Source organism: Arachis ipaensis, chromosome B3, assembly GCF_059453495.1.
Source record: "Arachis ipaensis isolate K30076 ecotype BB chromosome B3, ASM5945349v1, whole genome shotgun sequence".
Classification (NCBI taxonomy): domain Eukaryota; kingdom Viridiplantae; phylum Streptophyta; class Magnoliopsida; order Fabales; family Fabaceae; genus Arachis; species Arachis ipaensis.
In genome coordinates this window covers 131340450-131359728 of record NC_142438.1, presented here as the reverse complement: position 1 = coordinate 131359728, position 19279 = coordinate 131340450, and the positions used below count along the sequence as shown (strand labels likewise).

Here is a 19279-nt window from a genome sequence, read left to right as displayed (position 1 = left end):
CCAGGTTTTTGGAGCCATTACCAGGGATCACAATTTTGTGCACCAATAGGATGGTTCATTCGTTGGGAGAAAAGGTTCATAATATGGAGGTGGTTCTTCTTGATAAGGGTATGGAGATGGGGTATATTGAGGTGGTGGTTCTGGGTATGGTTCATATGGTTCGTATGGTGGTTGGTGTGGTGGATAAGGGTTAGGGTCATATGGAGGTGAATGGTGGAAAGGGGCTTGTGAGTATGGTGGTTCAAAGCTATGTTGAGGAGGGGGTTCATAGGCATATGATGGGGCTTGTTGGTAACTACAAGGGGGTCCACCATATCCATTGTCTTAGTATGCACCTTGGAATAACTCTTGCTCATAGTAAGTTGGAGGAGGTTGTTGCCAAGAGGGTTGATCAAATCCTTGTGGCTCCTCCCATCTCTGATTGTCCCAACCTTGATGCATGTTCTCATTATAGCTTCTATTCCCTACAACATAATTTGAACCAAACTCATAGCCAAATGAGTGAGAATTCATAGTAGCTAGTAAAAACAAAAGCTAATAGAAAATATGCAATAAAATCCTAAGACTAACAAAAACTAACAAATAAGCAAAAGGCAAATATATACAATAACTAATAATAAGGCACACGTTTGTAATTCCCCGGCAACGGCGTCGAAATTGATGGTGGTAGAATCGTCGGTAAAGAATTTCACAAAAGTAGTCGCGTTGCAAGTATAGATCTAAACCGACAATTAAACCTCAATCATATTTAATTTGTTTGTCACTTAAACAAACCCAATAAAAATCAACCGAAGTATTTAAACCTCGGGTCGTCTCTCAAGGAATTGCAGAGAAGTGTAGTTATTATTGGTTATGGAAAAGTATCTTTTGGGTTTTTAAATGTTGAACAAGGAATTTAAATGACACTAAAATAAACTAACAATTAAGAAAAGTCTTAGCAAGGATTGATAATTGAAATTCCTATCCCCATTATCATAGTCACTTGTGATGGTAATTGCCTTTTGCTATCACTTAGTTAACCTCTAACAATTGAAGGTAAGTCAAGTGAGAAAATCAACTTGAGTTCACAAGTCCTTATCAAAGACTAGAGTTAGTGAAGCTCAAGCCAACTAGCTAGTTTTAATCACTAACCAACAAGAGACTTTGACAATTCAAGAGTCTCTAATTGCTCAATCTTAGCTAAGAACAAAAAAGCTAATTTAAAATCCAACCAAGCATTTCATCAAACACTTGGTGGGCGCAAAATAAAAGCATAGAAAAATAATAGAGAATGTAAAATTTAAAATCAACAATTGCAAGCATCAATGATAACAAATAAAGGAAGAAGCAATAAACATGAAATACCTCAAATTGCATTAAAAGGGAAATCAAATCTAACATGAGAATTCATAAACTAAATTGGCAACATAAAGCAATCAACAAGGGAAATAAATAAACTAGAATGCTAGAGCAAATAAAAGTAGAAGAGAAACTAGATTAAACTAAGATAGAAATCTGAAATTGAAAAGAACTAAAAAGAATCCTAAAACCTAGAGAGAGGAGAGAGCCTCTCTCTCTAGAAAACTATATCTAAAACCTAAAATTGTGTGAATGAATGTTGTATCCTTGATTCATTCACTTTGAAGTCTCTAATCAGTGTTTTCAGGCTTGAAATTGGGCCAAAAACAGCCCAGAAATTGCCTCCAGCATTTTCTAATACGTGCAGCACGTGGCTCTGTCACGCGTACGTGTCGCTAAACTTTCGCAAGGTCACGTGTACGCGTGATTTACACGTGCGCGTCACCTAACTGCATGGCAACTATGAAAAATTGCATATCATTTTGAATCTCCGGATGTTAGCTTTCCAACGCAACTGGAACCGCCTCATTCGGATCTCTGTAGCTCAAGTTATGATCGATTTAGTTTGAAGAGGTCAGGCTTGACAGCTTAGCAATTCCTTCAATTTCTTGTATTCCTTCCACTTTTGCATGCTTCCTTTCCATCCTCTAAGCCATTCCTGCCCTATAAACCCTGAAAACACTTAACAAACATATCACGGCATCGAATGGTAATAAGAGAGGATTAAAGTTAGCAAATTTAAGGATAAAGAAGCATGTTTTCAATCATAGCACAAAATTAAGAAGGAAAATGTAAAACATACGAATTATATGAATAAGTGTGGGTTTAGTGGATAAAATCCATTCAATTAAGCACAAGATAAACCCTAAAAATGGGGTTTATCACCTGGCAAATATAGTGCTGGTCAAAAAACAGAATGGCAAGTGGAGGATGTGCGTCGATTATACCGACCTCAACAAAGCATGTCCAAAAGACCCATATCCTCTACCTAATATTAATGCCCTAGTAGACTCCATCTCGGGATATCAATATTTGTCATTCATGGATGCCTACTCAAGATACAACCAAAACCCGATGTATAAGTCAGATCAGGAAAAAACATCCTTCATCACGCCCAGAGCAAACTACTCCTACGTGGTCATGCCGTTTGGATTAAAAAATGCAGGAGCCACCTATCAAAGGTTGATGAATAAGGTGTTTGCACATCACCTTGAAAACTTAATGCAAATATACATAGATGACATGCTGGTAAAGACCAAGGATGAGGCTAGCCTCCTGACCGACCTCTCACAAGTCTTCAATACCATAAGAAGGCACGGGGTGAGATTAAATCCCACTAATTGTGCCTTTGCAGTGGAAGTAGGAAAATTTCTAGGATTTATGGTAACACAAAGGGGAATTGAAGCCAACCCCGATAAGTGTAGAGTAATCCTAGAAATGAAGATCCTAACCTGTTTAAAAGAAGTTCAGCAATTAAACGGAAGAAAGGTGAGACGAGTTGGGTTCTTTTGGCCGACCCTGCAAAAAGATGCCACCGACTTCGTAAAAAAGTGACAACCTTGCTAGATGCACGCAAACTTCTACGTCGCTCCCCCAGAAGAACTCATTAGTATAACTTCTCCATGGCCCTTTGCAAAATGGGGATTGGATCTGCTCGGACCTTTTCCTCAAGCACCTGGACATATAAAGTTCCTTATTGTAGGAGTGGACTACTTTACTAAGCGGATAGAAGCGGAGCCACTGGCTACCATAACAGCACAAAGAAGTCGGAGGTTTTTATAGAAAAATATCATCACCTGGTTTAGAGTCCCTCACTCTATAACTACTGATAATGGAACACAATTTACTGATTCTACATTCAGAAGCTTGGTGGCTAGCATGAAGATAAAACATCAGTTCACTTCGGTTGAGCATCCCCAAGCAAACGAACAAGCTGAGGCTACTAATAAGGTTATATTGGTAGGGATAAAAAAAAGACTCCATGAAGCAAAGAGAGCATGGGATGAAGAACTCCCTCAAGTATTATGGGCTTACAGAACTACACCTCAGTCAACCACGGGTGAAACACCTTTTCGACTTGCATATGGAGTAGAAGCCATGATCCCAATAGGGATCAATGAGCAGAGTCCAAGGGCGACATTCTACGATGAGGTTGATAACATCCAAGCCCTAAAAGAGGAACTCGAGCTACTTCCGGAGGTCCGAGAGCAAGCGCAAATAAGACAAGCAGCCTTAAAGTAAAGGATGGAAACATGGTATAACCAAAAAGTCATTCGAAGAAGTTTTGCCACAAACGACTTAGTTCTCCTTCGGAATGACATCAAAGTAGACAAGTCGGGCGAAGGAAAGCTAGCCGCAAACTGGAAGGGTCCATACAAGATAGTTGAGGTCCTGGGAAAAGGCTACTATAAAGTGTCAGACCTAGGAAGCTCCGAGCTTCCAAGGTCATGGCACGCTTGCAATATGAAGAGATATTACAGCTAGAAGCAAACCTCATCCTCGTTGTACTCTTTTTTCTGACTTCACGGTTTTTTCCCGAAGAGGGTTTTCCTGAAGGGAGTTTTAATGAGACATCAAAACGAGGGCTAGGGGATTAAAACTCTAAGTCCCTTAGTAGCCAAAAGCACTTTTGCAAATTTACTTCTTCATTAATGATAGTATTCATTTCTCTCTGAATTTCCATTACTACTACGATACACACCAACTTAAGCTAAAAAAAGTGCAAAAATCTGCTGCCCAACCTAGGTGGTCGGCAGGATAAAGTGATGAGGTACAAGTCGGTGTAAAGAGGTTGTAAAAGACGATCATGACAGCTCGGAAATAAAATAGCAAACGACTTGTAAGTCAGAAAAATCGAGCAGGACGAAATGAATCGCAAAATAATCTAAGTCACGAAAACGATTCCATAAGCAAAGCGAAGTTGAACGTAGGCAAATAAAATAATGGAAAGCAAGAATTACAAAATTGCTTAAAAGGATCAACGGTAGAAGTGTTCTCATAAAAACCTTACCAAAATTGAGTTTACTTAACAAAAAGTTTCTCAAAAACCTTACTAGATAGCAGCGAGATTATCTAATAAAAGTTTTTCAAAAGCTTTGCGAAACTCAAAAACAGTAAAAGGGTTTTGTCCCAAAAGACCTTATGAAACCTTCAACAAAAGGAATAATAAACGCCATCACAAGCGATTACTTCGTTAAATGTCCTATCCAAAAAGGACCAGAAAATGAAGGTTGTTGTTTAAAGATCCTATTAAAAAGGATCAAAAGTCAGCAGCCATCCACAAAATATACAAAATATAAAAAATTGTTTATCAAAAGGTCCCACAAGCCAGGCCTTAATAAGAATATCATATAGGGCCAATCAGAGGGTTGGAGTCATCAGTAGGAGAGGAGGCCAGTTCGGCTGTGGAAGTCGGAGGGGTAGGAGGAATCTCTCCTGCACCAGAAGTCGGGTCCGCCTCGGGAGGGGCTGAAGAGCTCGGTTGTGACCCCTCAGTTGGACCGGTGTCCCCAGGAGGGGATTCGATTATGCGCTGCCCCGCGGTCTTCAGCTCGGAGTCAGTCTCAGGACAAGGAAGAAAAACTATCTCTCCATTAATAACAACCTTGTCAGGATGAAGAGACAATAGGTCCAGGTCGGGAGCAATAATTCCGACCTGTTCTTTCAACACTCTAAACACCTCCTCAGTACCCGCGACAATGGAGTCCTCCAAGTCCTGGTAACCCTCCCGAAGCTGCTCCACCTCCCTTTTCAAGTTAAGATTGGCCGAAAAATATGCATACGTAATTCTACTCAGCCTTCTCCTTCAAACCCTCAGCCATAGCACAAGAACCCATTAACTGTTTCTCTCTTTTCTAGGCTTGGGAGAGTTCATCCTTCAGCCTAGCATTCTCCTCCTGCTACCTCTTCTCACCCTCTTGATACATAGCAATTCGCCCATGGAGATTCTCCAAAGAGTGATGGGTCGCACTCAAAGGGGTTTTTTCTAATATATCAAGAAGAGAGGTACAGACCCCGACAATCCAAATTCCTCCTCAGATTAAAATTTGAAGATGGTTATAGATAGCAGCATCATCCATAGCAATTTGGCTATGTGGAAGGATGTGCTTCCTAGAAAATTTTACTCCGTCAAAGCCGGTGTTTCCGACGTTAGAGGCACCGGCTTCCAAGATCTTGCGTTTCTTCTTCTTAGGTTCCGAGGAAGAAAGGACTGGGGAGACAGGGGTAGGAGGAGGAAGAGGAGGAGTAAGAATTGGATTTACCAAAATTGGCTGGGAGGAAGTCCCCAAATCCGAGCTTTGAAGCCAAGAAGGAGTGGCAGAAGTTCTGACCTCTTGGGCAGCAGCTCGGGCACGAGCATTTCTCTTGGCTTCCTGCCCCTTTTGATAAGCAGCTCTCTACCCACTCTTCATTTTTTCTGAAAAAAGGAAGCAAAAGCGATTGGCGCACAAGTCCAAAGTTCAAAAAGTCACCTACAAAATCAAACACAAATACTACCTAGCTCGGTCCTGACATAGCTCGGAGATTCAAGAAGAAATTTCTTAGTGTCCAGGTTTGGAGCCCGTCCCCAAGCCTCTCGAAAAAATTCTACCACAGCCTCCTCTACCTCATCCAAATCTACCAAGCCATATTTTCCTACGGGCAGTGATGGATCCAGAAAATTTTGACAGTGAGGTAAAATATATATAACATAATAATAATTTAAGTTTAGTTAATATGTATCTTAAAGACACATGACAAACTTATTATTAGTAGAATATTTTAAATTTTTTCATTTGATAACCGTAAAATAAATACATTAAAAAAATAAATTTTTTGTATTTCCAACAAAAATATTCTCAATTTGTAATCTTATAATATGTGCCTTTAGGACATAAGATAAATAAACTCTAATAATTTTTATAATAAAAATATTATATTGCATAAAAATCAATTATAAAATTATTCATTAATCATTATGTATTTGTGTATAAATATATTTATTGTTTAATTCATTTTCAATATATATTTTATATTTCAATATGTATTCTATACAGATAGTTACTTTTTATGTACATATAGCATAATTATTATTATAATTATATTTTATTATTATAAAATATTATTAGTCTTCAAAATATATAATTTATAAATTAAAATATTAAAATAATAATTTAAATAATAATATATAATTTATAATTCTATTTTTTAGGTTTCATATTTTTAAAAAAACTGAATAATTTTTTCTAACAATACAATCGAAATGCCTCTTATATATATATATATATATATATATATATATATATATATATATATATATATATCACCAAACAGTTATTAAAAATTCACTTTTCATACAATCAAAAGTCAACTCTCACTGATATTTATAGTTGGAAAATTTTTTTTCAATTAATGTAGTTGCTATAGAAAAAGCTAAAATTAATTTTAAAAAGAGATAAATAATATCTTTTGAGTTATTTCTAAGAAAGAACACCAATCTTATTTAAATTGAGAATTGGTCATTCTAATAAACATCTAATATAAAATTCTTAAACTGACTATTAAGTACCAAAAATTGAGTAAAAAATTATTGTGGGGTCAAATTCAATAATTTAAAGGGGGCAAATAAATATTATTATCATATACTACTCAAAAAATTTTTAAATTGTAGTGGGGCAATAGATCCGTCCCTGCCTACGGGAGAAGTCTCAATCTAGTATAAAGGAAATCAGGGCTCATTATTTTCATTTAGGAAAAAGGGATGATGACCTTCAATAGCTTGAACTTTAAAGAAGAAATTTTTGAAGTCATGGAAAGACTTATCAAAAATGAAAAAAACTTTCCGGCCTTGTATAGCTTGGAAGGAAACCCACCGCTGCTTGTTTTTAGCACTAAAAGGCTTTGTTAAATGAAAAAGATAGAAAAAAAGTCTTTAAAGAGATCAAAAAATCAAGTGCATAGCTGACAAGTTGGTAAATCTTGAGGAAACCCCAAGAATTGGGGTGACGCTGGGAAGGAGCTACCCCACAGTGGGATAACACCTCCATCTCAAAGTAGGAAAAGGAAAAAGTAACCCCTAAACGGGTGAACAGATAGTCGTACGCAAAAAAGAAGTGGGGTTCAGAATCGTTCATTCTCCCACAGCAAACCCGGTCCTCTGGGTCTGGGGCCACTAATTCATACTTTCCTTCATCGACATGAGAACTGTAGATCCTATGGTGTTTACGAGGTTTGGTAACAAAAACACTATCGACGATGGGGTGTTCATACAAGATAGAGGAATCTACCCATTTTAACAGAGCCTCCGTGATCCGAGAAGACATTTCAGAATTGGAAAAAAGATATACAAGAAGATATACCTACATTGCACAAAGAAAAAGCAACCGATCGCATTAAAGGAAACGATTTTTGTAAAAAGAAAAACACAAAAATCCCAAAGTTTCCTACAACAAATAGTAAAAGCACTACAAAAACCTACTTAGAACCTCTTCCTCCATTATTTAGCACACTCAATATAAACAACGAAGCTAGTTAAGAGTGAAAAGTAACGAAAGACTAACCTTTCTTGGAGGAAAACTGACAGCAAGAAGGAAGGGGATGCCGAAAGCGCTGAAAATTCCAGGAACGGAAACAACAAGCACCAAAGCGCGAAGATCTTTCGAACAAAGAAGAAAGTACAAAGAAAAAATTCTAAAAGAAGAAAGAGAAAGAGACGAAAGGTATTTATAACATACTAAGAGTATAATTGTAAAACGACGTAATCATTAAAAGAGCGTGTCATTACCAATGTAACTGCCCTCACGTGTAAATGCAAAAAGCCAACCGGATGCGACAGTTGACAAGACATGACGATTGATGATTTGAAATGTTTTCAACTTGAAATCATGTCGGTTCCTCAAACTCGGGAAGAGGATAACGACTTAGGCAGTTCCGAGCTCTATCGATACTCAAGTCCAATTCCTATTGAAGAGATCAGACTCTAGTAGGGACACTGTTCATATCCTGGCCCAAATAATTAGCCAGGCCCAAATTAAGCTAAAAGGCCCAATCCATCTGGTTGGCCTTCACCGCTTATCCAACCTCCTTCAAGAGGTCGGGCTCGACGTAAGCATGCCCTTAACACTTATCTAAGTGAATAACTGCCTCCGTAAATCTCTTTTCCAATTCTAGAAGGGAAATCTCGACAACCCTAAGATAAAGGGATGATTATCCACTATCAGAAGTGGAACTACTCCAACAGTGGTTATTGACACGTTACCTGTAAATACATTGACACCTCTCAGATATCTAAAAATTCCAATATTCTAAACCTGCTTAATCCCTTGCTGACTTAGGTATCGGAGTGTCTTGCAGGTACCACCCCCTTCCTATTCAAGCATACAAACAACTCGGAAGGCAGCTCACGGACGCAAACCAGTCTACGACCCCCTCTTTCTAACCTTTGGGCCACACATTTGAGTCCAATCAACCCGATTTTAAGTAACTTCCGGAATAATTGTATTATTTTATTTTTTATTATTTTAAAAATATATTTAATAATATTTTAATAATATATAATTATATGTATAAAAAAATAAAAAAAATTTATTCATATTTTTAATAAAAATAAAATTTTTAAAATATTTTTATATTTTATGAATATATTTAATATCTAATCCGCAAATATATATCGGATCAAAACTAAAAAAACACAAATATTAAATTCAATCTGATCCAATAATTTTATTGTCAAATCAAATCGAGATTTTGACTCATTCCGATTCAATATGCATCTACCCGTAGCCACGGCAGGTGCAATGGTGCATCCTGCCTCAGTTGAAAAACCAAGACGAGATGGAGAGTACTCCTGGGCCAACTTAGCAGTTTAATTCAATTTTCAAAATAATAGGTCATGTCATGTCACTAGACTCTATATAACACGTTTTCTTTATTGCCAAAGAAAGTAATAAATAGGAGAGTGGAGAGATATCTCTACACTTCAGACATGGATTTGTAGGTAGGTGCCTAGGTGGATCAATTGCTACTTCGTACGTATCCTATAAGAAGTTAATAATACAGCAAGCAATTTTCTCTTTCCTTCGGTCAAAAGTCAAATTATCCGATACCCAAACTACCTGTCCGGGTGGCTTGGGCCATTGTGTGTGTCTTCTTTTACACTATCTTGGCGAGTATCTAATTTAGGTTGTAATGTAATAATAACTCGCACCCATACCTTTATTGGCATAATGTACGTCTCAGCACGTTTTTGTCATGTGGAATCAAAAGCGATAAACTTATTTGCGAAAATTGATCTTTGTGCTATAATTTCTAATGTACATTATTTTGTTGACGAGAAGACCAAAATACAAAAAAGAAGTATATACAGAAAAGTTTATAAATATTATTTTCTCTTATTTACCCCCTCCTTCTTAGATTCATTCTGGCAGCTTCTTATATGGTGATACTCACAAATTTATAGGAAATGATATTTGTACAAAATTTATCTTTCTCAATTATCTAAAAAGAGTACTTCAATAAAAAAAACAAAAGAAAGCTATTTTATTTACCTTTCTTTTAGTTCAGGATAATTAATTATGGAATCACGGTTTTCGGTCATGAATTATAATATTAAAATTTTTTTAAATGTATCAATATACTGGTATTTTAGTAATTTTTAATTATTAATTTTAATTATAAAAAATATATAATATATATAATTAAATAAATCATTAGTTAAAATTTACTGAAATATCAGTATATTAATATATTTAAAAGCTTTCTTATAATATTATATGAAACAAAAATATTTAATAATAAAAAAAATTAATAGATAATAAATAAGATAAATTATAGCTATTTTTTTTTTGTTTTCTAATATTATCGGATTTAGATCTTCTAAAGTTTGAATTTCACTTTAAAAAATAAAGTTTGATCTCTCACAATTTATTTTATAGGTGGGACCAAAAGAAAATATGAGAGAGAAACTATTCAAAAATAAAAGATCAAACTTTACTCTCTAAAATAAAATTTAAACTTTAGAAAATCCAAATCCAATATTATCGTATGGAAATAGGTTCACTTGAACATGAGGCAACACATTATGGGCACAATCTTTTCTTTTTTTGGACTTGGGGCACAATCTTATTTTATCTTTAAGAAAAGCGAAAAGCCCATTACATCGTAGGCGAGACAAAAAGAAAGATAGAGCGCGACATGGATGATTTCTTTAATGGGACATGAATGTGTTGAGCACAAAAGAATCTTTCTTTTGGACAAGACACCATTTTTTCTTGATGCATTTGTCCAGATGGATATTGTTTAGATTTCACGTGAATAGACTTTCTTTGTAACTAACCTCTTTGGGTTTGAAAAGCTTCAATAGTTTTTAGGCAGCAAAAGCTGCTTGGGCTTGCATGAAATCCACCTACATATCTACGATGTATTGTCAATTTGTAATCACAGTAGTGTAGACGTTGGCATTCACCCAAAAAAAAAAAAAAGAAAATTTTAATAAATACTTTTATTAGAAAAATGAAATGCCAAAAGTATTTATTAAAATTTTTAGGAATTTTCAACTGAAAAGAATCAAGGTTTTAAATTTTTAAATACTTTAATGCATATATGACTAATTTTTCTTGAAATCTCGATAAATAAATATCTTAATTAAAATGGAGAGAACCGAAAGAATAAAAAATTACTGAAATGGTAGAGTGTAAATTTGATTGTTAGTGTTATGTATGTTAAAAGTGGTAAGAAAATGAAAATCAATAATAAAAAAAATAATCGAAGAATGTTAGAGAGAATTATCAAATTTGTTATTTTTGGTTATTAGTCATTATTAATATTTAAAAATATAAAATAAAATATATTATTAAATTATTAAATTAAAAAAATAAAATTAAAAACTAACTTTAATTGATCGAATAATCATAAAGATGGTGAATTCGAATTGCGTCCTACATTAAATGAAATTTATATAAAATAAAAATTATAAAAGTAGAAAAGTGTTAGTAAAGGATTGGGGTTTTATTACCTGAACACAGAGAGGAAAGAGTGAAGTCAAAGGTTGAAAAACAGTGGCGAAGCGAAGGCAGCAGACAACACTATCCCAAAACTCGCAAGTAGAAGTAGTGGGTTTATCTTACAACCATGCCACGAGGAACGCACCTCACTGCAATGACCAAACTACCCTCGTTTCCCAGCTCTCTTCTCCCCTAAGAATCCCAATCTAGTGTCCTTTTTCGTCCATTCGCACTTCCTACGACCCACCATGGACGGCGGAGGAGGCAACAGAGCGGAAGCCGAGCGCTGGCTCTACACGGCCAACAAGCTCCTGAGCGCACGTGACTTGCATGGGGCTCAGTCCTTCGCGATCCGGGCGCGTGAATCCGACCCAACGTTCGATGCGTCTGAGCTCCTCTTGACGGTGATTGACACGCTCCTCGCCGGCGAAACGCGGATCAACGACCAGCACCGCGACTGGTACGGGATCCTTCAGATCCTCCGTTACTCCACCAACATCGACCACATCGCAGCTCAGTACCACCGCCTCGCCCTACTCCTCGACCCGCACCGTAACCCCTTCGCCTTCGCCGCACACGCCTTCTCCCTCATCCACGATGCCTGGTCGGTCCTCTCCAACCCCGCCAAGAAGGCCATGTACGACGCAGACCTCCGGTTGCTCACCTCCACTCCTCCGCCGGCGCCGGCCGCGACACAGCACCACCATCACCAGCACCACCAGCATAATCCCCTGACGCAAGCTCAGCCTCAGTCTACGCCGAGGAGAAACCCTAGATCTAAGGACGCTGCGAGCGGGGCGAGCGATCCGAATGTGCAGAATCGGACAGCGGCCGAGTCAGCTCGGCAGACTCGGACGGCCGTCGCTGCGGCCTCGAACGACGCGGCGGCAACGGAGTCGAGTTTCTGGACCTCGTGTCCTTATTGTTACGTTCTGTATGAGTACCCTAGGGTTTACGAGGAGTGCACCCTGCGGTGCCAGAGCTGCCGCAGGGGGTTCCAGGCGGTGGTGATAAGGTCGCCGCCGCTGAACGGAAAGGACTCATCGTTCTGCAGCTGGGGTTTTTTCCCGTTGGGATTTTCGCAGGATTCAAAGGACATTAACGGGTTTTCTTCCAATTGGAACCCATTTTCGCCGCTGTTCCCCTGCCCCTTAAAGGGGTCCAATCGGAGGAAGGCGTCTTGGACTTACTATGACGACGAAGCCGCTGCGGCATTTGTGGAGCTTTCAGATCCCAGCGAGGATGATTCTGATGATGGAGATTGGAGAACTGGTTCTAAGAAGGCGAGGAAGAAGTCAAGAGTTTCTACAAGAGATCCCGGTTCTTCACCGAGGAAGGCTGGGAGACCTAGGAAGGTGATTCCGGGTAGTGCACAGCATCAGAATGTGGGGGGTGGGGCTGTGGATGGTGGCGGTGGAGGTGGTGGGGCTGCAGGGGCAAGTGGTGGAAGGCCAGAGTCTAGTAAGAAGGTTGCATTGGGTGGTTCGAGGAGGAGGGGTGGAGGGAACTTGGACTTGAATGTGGAGTTCAGTAATGACCCGGAAGAGCCTTCTCGTCGCGTAGGCGTCCGTGAAGGGAATGCTGCTGGGAATGCTGAGGATAACATGGAAGGGATTGGGTTCTTTGAGGGACTTGATGAGTTCCTCAGTAGCTTGCCCATTCTCAATGTTGTGGCAGATGATAAGGCTAAGGGTAATTAGTCTTATAGATGCATGTTTGTTGTAGAATGTAGATGTTACTTGTATGTTTGCACTTGTCGCACAAAATGATGCTGAGCCTGTTGCGAATTCATGTTATTGTTAAATTATATAATAATTTGCGGCAGCAACTCCTTTACTTTTGTTTACAACTATTTGAGGAGAATTGCTTAATGTAGATTGTGATCATAGTACTGCGTCTTAAGTTGAATGATATTTTGACAATGCTGATTGATGTTTTATTCAAATCACACACACTCATCATCTTGTTTAATTTGTTCAAATGCTCGGAAATTGAAAATGGTTAGAAAGAAGCTGAGATTTTCTCAATGAGAAGCCTTTATCATGGAGTGAAGTAGAACTTATCCTTTGTATTGGTGTTGCCTATGTGTAGTATTCTAATCTTATGATCGCATCCTTGGTGCTGAGTGTTGACCAAGGCTTATAAAACGTGATGAAAGGAAATTGTGTGTGTGAAGATACCTCTTTGGTCTGAGACTGTAGCTTCTCATGCATTGTAATGCTATTGATGATTTGCAAGAGAAACAAACTTTTGTAATGTTTGTCTATTTGCCTAAGAACTTTAATGCGGTTGTTGTTTAACGTGTGGTATCTTCACTTGTGGATCGAGTTTCTACTCTCTACTAGGTGCTGTGTATGAATGGTGGATAATGAACTAATGATTCTTGAAGCTTACATTTGTGTGATAAAGCATGATTCCAGGTGCTATGATAATTTTATTTAGAACCCTAAACTAGATCCCAAGTGGATTTGATCGGCATCCTTATACTGCAAAATCTTGATGGAAGCTAGTCATGAAGAGGAGTAATTTAGAAGTTGGTTAATGAAAATTTCGAAAGAGTTCCGATCTTTCACTTTCCTGAATGTGTTTAGGAAGATTTGACATGAAATAAAATTAGCCTCTTAACATTATATTTTCAAGTGTGGGACCTGTGAACTAGCCTCATTAGAATTTCTGCATTTGCAGTTCTGGTTTCGTGAGCTCTAAGCAAACTGTATATATACGTGGATAGAAGAAACATGGAAATCCTGAAATTACTAGTTGATACTTTTCCAATTGGTTATCTAGTGGATCCTTATGTCCAACATCAATAGTTATACCTAAATCCACTCCCTACACTAACCAAGTAAACTCACATAACCACATAAGAGGGAAATCTCATTTGCAATGTAATCTCGTCAAATCAAGATCTACTGGCTGGTGTTTGCAACATCATCGAATCCATCTTTGGATGGAAGAGCTCATAAGTCATAATCCTTTATGACTTGGAACAAGGGATGGAAAATTAGAAACTTAATTGAAAAAAAAAAAGGCACTGTTGTACAATTAAATTATTTTTTTTACTCTGACAACTCAAAACTGCAAACTTTTTTTTGAAAGATCAATACTATTCTGTTCTAATAGGCAGCGTTTGTTTTGAGGTATGAGACAGAGACTGGGAGATTGAGACTCAATATCATGTTTGTTGGTTCAGAGACTGGTACTAAAATTTTTGTCTCTATCCCTAAAATTTCAGTATTTCAGTACCTCTAAAAAGTAGGGATATAGGGAACTAAAATTTTAGAGATGGAGACTGAAACTTTAATAACATTTTATACCTAAAATATCCTCATTTCAATTAATTAATTTCAATTTTATCCTTTGTACAAATTAAATTAGAGTTTCATTCTTGTTTTAATTTCTGTCTCTCACTTTGCACCAAACAGAATACTGAAATTTATTTCAATCTCGGTCTCTTAGTCTCTGTCTCTCAATCTTAGTCTTTCCGTCTCTGTATCTCCACTAAACGCTACCTTATCGAAAGGTGAATTATAGAATACAGATCCAATTTTATAGATATTTCCAAACAATCACAAGTTGAGCAACACGTGTACAATATATCACAGGAGATGAAAACATGGTTAGCAAATGGTTATTATTTAGCACATGATAAAAACATTTTTCCAAAGGTATGTTAACGGTAATGTGTATTCAATTAATAGCTAAGAATTGTGATTAGTGTGTAATCATTGAGATATACTATGATGATCACATATGTAATATAGTAATTAAACACTCATTATATGATGATCGATTTAGAAGTGCAACTCTATTCTATAGATATATTTAGATAATCGAAAGAGTTAAATGTTTTTATTAATAATCTGCAGTATATAAATTAAACTACTTTATTTTCTTTTTATGTTAATAATACCCTAATGCAGAAAAAAAAAACAAAGAAATATATATATAGTCTGACATTTAAAGCTGGAGTTTCTTTCTCGGTTTCTCCGTGTTAATGGGAGTAGATTGATGTGCAGGTTTTCCCGATCCAAAAAACACTGGTTCACGTTATAACTGTTGAAGCATGGCTCTTTCCTTCAATCCCCAATTCTCAAAGAATCAAAACCCTTTTGAGATTGAGTTCCATAATGGCAGCTCCAGCACCATTGTCGGTTTCAGCAGGAGACCCCTTAGCCTCCAAGTCTCTCCCTTTATCCTCCTCCCATGGAGATGATGCATTCAGGGCTTCAACGGTATTTTGTTCACTTTTCTTTTCAGTTTTCACTCTCTCCCGAGATACCCCTTTTCTGTTTTGTATACTATACTGATCTTGACGCTGCTGTGTCAGATCTTTGGTCGATCCATCATAACAGCGAAAATCCAGCATACGCATTTGAAACTATTCACGGATTCAAGGTCTTTCCACCTTTCTCTGTTTCTCGCTTCCAATTTTTTTTGTGTTTCAATCATTCGAAAATCTTGATTTATCAAAACTTTGGACAAGTACTCAAATTTTTATCAAGTTTTGGATATTCCCTAGGCTTTGTGCAAATGACATAAATTCTAAAGCGTGATCGTGGATTGGATCTTGATGTCTTTCATTCTTCTCTTGTTCCGTTAGCTCCAAATCTTGTTTTTACTATTTTGAAAATGGAATTCCTTATCTTTTATGGCTTCCTATTCAATTCTCTAATATTTGCGGGGTGCAGGCAAGGGTTCTCTTTGAAGGCTTTTGCGCAGCGTCAAAGAATTGAGCAACATCCTAATAAGAGCAAGCTGCAGATTCTGCCTGAAGTGGAAAATAAGTGTGATATATTTAATGATCTAAAAGATAGGTTTTTGGGTTTTAAGAAGAATAAATATTTGTAAGCTTCAGAATATCCCTTTTCATAATGTTCGTTTCTGATGCCTAAAAATGTCAGAAACTTTAATTGATGTTTGTTCTGTTTTCTTCTAGGAAAAACATAGAACATTTCCAAGAACTTGCCCAGGCTCAAGCACCAAAGGTATTGTTCCCTCTCTTTCTTGGTTTTCCCTAAGTCCATTTCTTCAATTTATCTTATGAAACATTAGCAAAACCTAGTACTCCTGACTAACAATTCCAAGAGCAGTTCATGGTTATTGCCTGTGCAGATTCTAGGGTTTGCCCCTCTCATATTCTAGGATTTCATCCAGGAGAAGCATTCATGATCCGCAATGTTGGTAATTTGGTTCCTCCCTTTGAGGTATATCTCTATGTGCTAGTGATGTATTTAGATGTACATGTCTAACTATTCAATACCTAGTACTCCCTTCTAATTCAATTTACTGATACAGAGTGGGCCGTCTGAAACAAATGCTGCCCTAGAATTTGCTGTGAACACCCTTGAAGTAAGAAATTCCCTTACTATTTCGAAGTTTCTAATGTTATGATTCTAAACCATTGGCGATAAAATATTATTGTTATTTCAGGTTGAGCACATCTTAGTCATTGGCCACAGCTGCTGTGGGGGAATACGTGCCCTTATGAGTATGCAAGATGATGCCAATGAAAGGTTGAATTGCTGGATTCTAGTTGTTGACTTGTTGTCTGTCTATTTACTTTCTTTGATAGCATGTGTTTTTTTCTTGTTTGGATATTTATATATTTTTCCAGTAGTTCCAGTAGCTTTATAAATAGCTGGGTGGTAGTTGGAAAGAATGCCAGAATCAAAACTGAAGCTGCTGCTTCTCAGCTGAACTTTGATCAACAGTGCAGCCATTGTGAGAAGGTAACAAAATTTGCTAGTAGATTTAATCTTGAAGCCTTATCTGCATTCCACAGTATCAAAATTTGTTACTGCTATTGATTTTTATGCAGGAATCAGTTAACAATTCCTTGTTAAACCTACTTACGTATCCATGGATAGAAGAAAAGGTAGCAAATGGAAAACTAAATGTTCATGGTGGTTACTATGACTTTATCGACTGTTCTTTTGAGAAATGGACGATGAGTTACAGGGAAACCAAAATGGCTAAAAATAGCAGAATTGCAGCTGTAAACAAAATGTTTTGGTGCTGAGTGTTACTTCTATTTCCCTGTATAAATTATATTATTCTTTTCTTCTAATATTTGTAGCATGACTAAATCATAGGGTGACTTATGTGTATCAGTACAACTTATGAAATATTGAAATTCAATTGATTTGAAGTCTTGAACAAATCCTTTTTTTGTCACGTGTGCATTTATGAATTATGAATGGTTTCTGAGTAAAATTAATGTCTGAATCCTTCACCGGGCCACTTATAATAGTTATAACACCGAAAAACTCATCTCTTCCTGTGAAAAAGTCTCAACTCATCCATTTAAGTCTACACAACAAATTCATTGCTACACGCAGGAACGAAAGTGAAATTATTTGGGGATTCTACTTGCTCTGGATTGAACCACCTGAACAGCATTCTTGGTGCAATGGTGCTGCATATCTTACTTAGAACACTATATAACTGAAGTGTGTTGATCCGATGTCATTTTGATATGACAAGTAAAAACCGAAAATTTTAATTGGTTTCTCCAAAGAAGTTACCACTTTATTTATTTCTCAATCTTTTATTTTTCATTTTCCAACAAGGAAGTTTCTCAACTTAAGGGTGTGTTTGGTTAGGAAGTAATTACACATGGAGTGCATCCATGAAATATGATCTCCTAACCAAGCACATGTTCATGCTTCGCTTCTTGCGAACTAAGAGATTTGCCAACTTTTTGCAGTTCAAATTTTACAGATTTAAACTATTCCAATCAAATTGTTTGCTATTTGATTATTTTATACTTTTCCGATGCAAATTATCCATCAATTTGAAATTTTGGTGCAAATTATCCATACAAATAGGGCAGTATTGTTTTCCTGTGATTCTGTATGTGTAGCTTTATGCACACTCGCACTGTCGCACATGTCTGTTCATTACTGCCACTTTTCTGATTGTGCATCTGTTATAAATTGTTTACTTATATTTGCATTTCCATAATTCCATCCACGGGTTTCGAAACCAGGAGGAAGAAAATGTAGACTACCAGCGAAAGAATATAATCTTCAAGTTGTTGAAGCCGTTCACAGATCAAGCTAAGATAATGGAGGGAAAGAAATAGTTGACCATACCTTTAGAGATTATTTAAGGTGCAGAAAATGTTAAGGGCTCCTTGTGATCGAAAGGCAGCAAATTAAAACGGAGGAGGCATAGGTGGATCACGGGTGATATCGAAATCCTTCAAAGATCATTGCCATAATGATTTGTTCTGTGGTAGGTATGATTATTTTGGCCATTTTGTTATGAATATGTTAAATTATTTATATAATTAAAATGTTATATTGGTAAGAAGTTGAACTAACAATTCTCAAGGTTGTTCATGATACCTATTCAAGTAACACCATACTCACCACTCTATAATCCTATCTATAAAAGCACATATAACTCATGGAAAATGATCACAAGCCCAACAAAACCATTTGCATAGATTAATAACCACAACAGATTCAGAAGCCCCTTGCTATCTTATAGCTACTACCATGGGTTCTTGCCATTTCTTGTCATTCATTTTATCACTTGTGCTTCTTATTTCCTCATACAATGAGGTTGCAAATGCACGTAACCTTCTAGAATCAACATTACCAGAGCCAGCAATACCCAGCCTACCCATTCCTGAGTTGCCTACGCTACCAGAAATTCCTAAACCAGAATTGCCTACAATACCCGAGATTCCTAAACCGGAGTTGCCTCAACTGCCAGTGCCACCACTGCTTAAGCCTGAGCTGCCTGCTGTCCCGAAGGTAGAACTTCCTAAGGTTCCTGAAATTCCCAATCTCCATCCAGCCACTACTCCTTAGACTGAACTAGTATTTGTTCCTTTATTTCTTTGTATTGTGTGTGTGTGATGAGTGAATTATTTTTATATACCTTTGTCTGAAAGGGTCTCCATTGGGGTTTCATTTGTACTAAAGATATAATTATGTCACATGGTGTGC

The 19279-nt window shown here is 37.1% G+C and overlaps 2 protein-coding genes across 3 annotated transcripts; both read left to right on the top strand.

Annotated features, from left to right (window-relative positions):
* The first annotated feature begins 11308 nt into the window (after positions 1-11308).
* On the top strand, positions 11309-13240 carry LOC107631072 (uncharacterized). Its single transcript, XM_016334391.3, has one exon. The coding sequence runs from the start codon at positions 11567-11569 to the stop codon at positions 13016-13018; it is 1452 nt and encodes a 483-aa protein (XP_016189877.1). The 5' UTR covers positions 11309-11566; the 3' UTR covers positions 13019-13240.
* A 2010-nt stretch (positions 13241-15250) lies between these two features.
* On the top strand, positions 15251-17481 carry LOC107631073 (beta carbonic anhydrase 5, chloroplastic). 2 transcript variants are annotated; one of them, XM_016334392.3, is made up of 9 exons: positions 15251-15553; positions 15649-15716; positions 16010-16165; positions 16258-16306; positions 16412-16525; positions 16617-16670; positions 16752-16834; positions 16936-17050; positions 17140-17481. In XM_016334392.3, exons 1-9 carry the CDS (start codon positions 15449-15451, stop codon positions 17338-17340), a joined length of 945 nt encoding a protein of 314 aa, XP_016189878.1. In that variant the 5' UTR covers positions 15251-15448; the 3' UTR covers positions 17341-17481. The 2 variants fall into 2 exon arrangements, with proteins under 2 accessions (XP_016189878.1, XP_088364431.1); XM_088508305.1 differs by having other exon boundaries at positions 15254-15553; positions 16939-17050.
* Positions 17482-19279: the final 1798 nt, after the last annotated feature.

Excerpts from the sequence above, each read along its gene's own strand:
- LOC107631072 (XM_016334391.3), top strand. The coding sequence starts at position 11,567 with ATGGACGGCGGAGGAGGCAACAGAGCGGAAGCCGAGCGCTGGCTCTAC.
- LOC107631073 (XM_016334392.3), top strand. The coding sequence starts at position 15,449 with ATGGCAGCTCCAGCACCATTGTCGGTTTCAGCAGGAGACCCCTTAGCC. Across the intron at positions 16,166-16,257 it reads TTTAAGAAGAATAAATATTT|GAAAAACATAGAACATTTCC; the intron begins GTAAGCTTCAGA and ends GTTTTCTTCTAG. Across the intron at positions 16,307-16,411 it reads CCCAGGCTCAAGCACCAAAG|TTCATGGTTATTGCCTGTGC; the intron begins GTATTGTTCCCT and ends TTCCAAGAGCAG.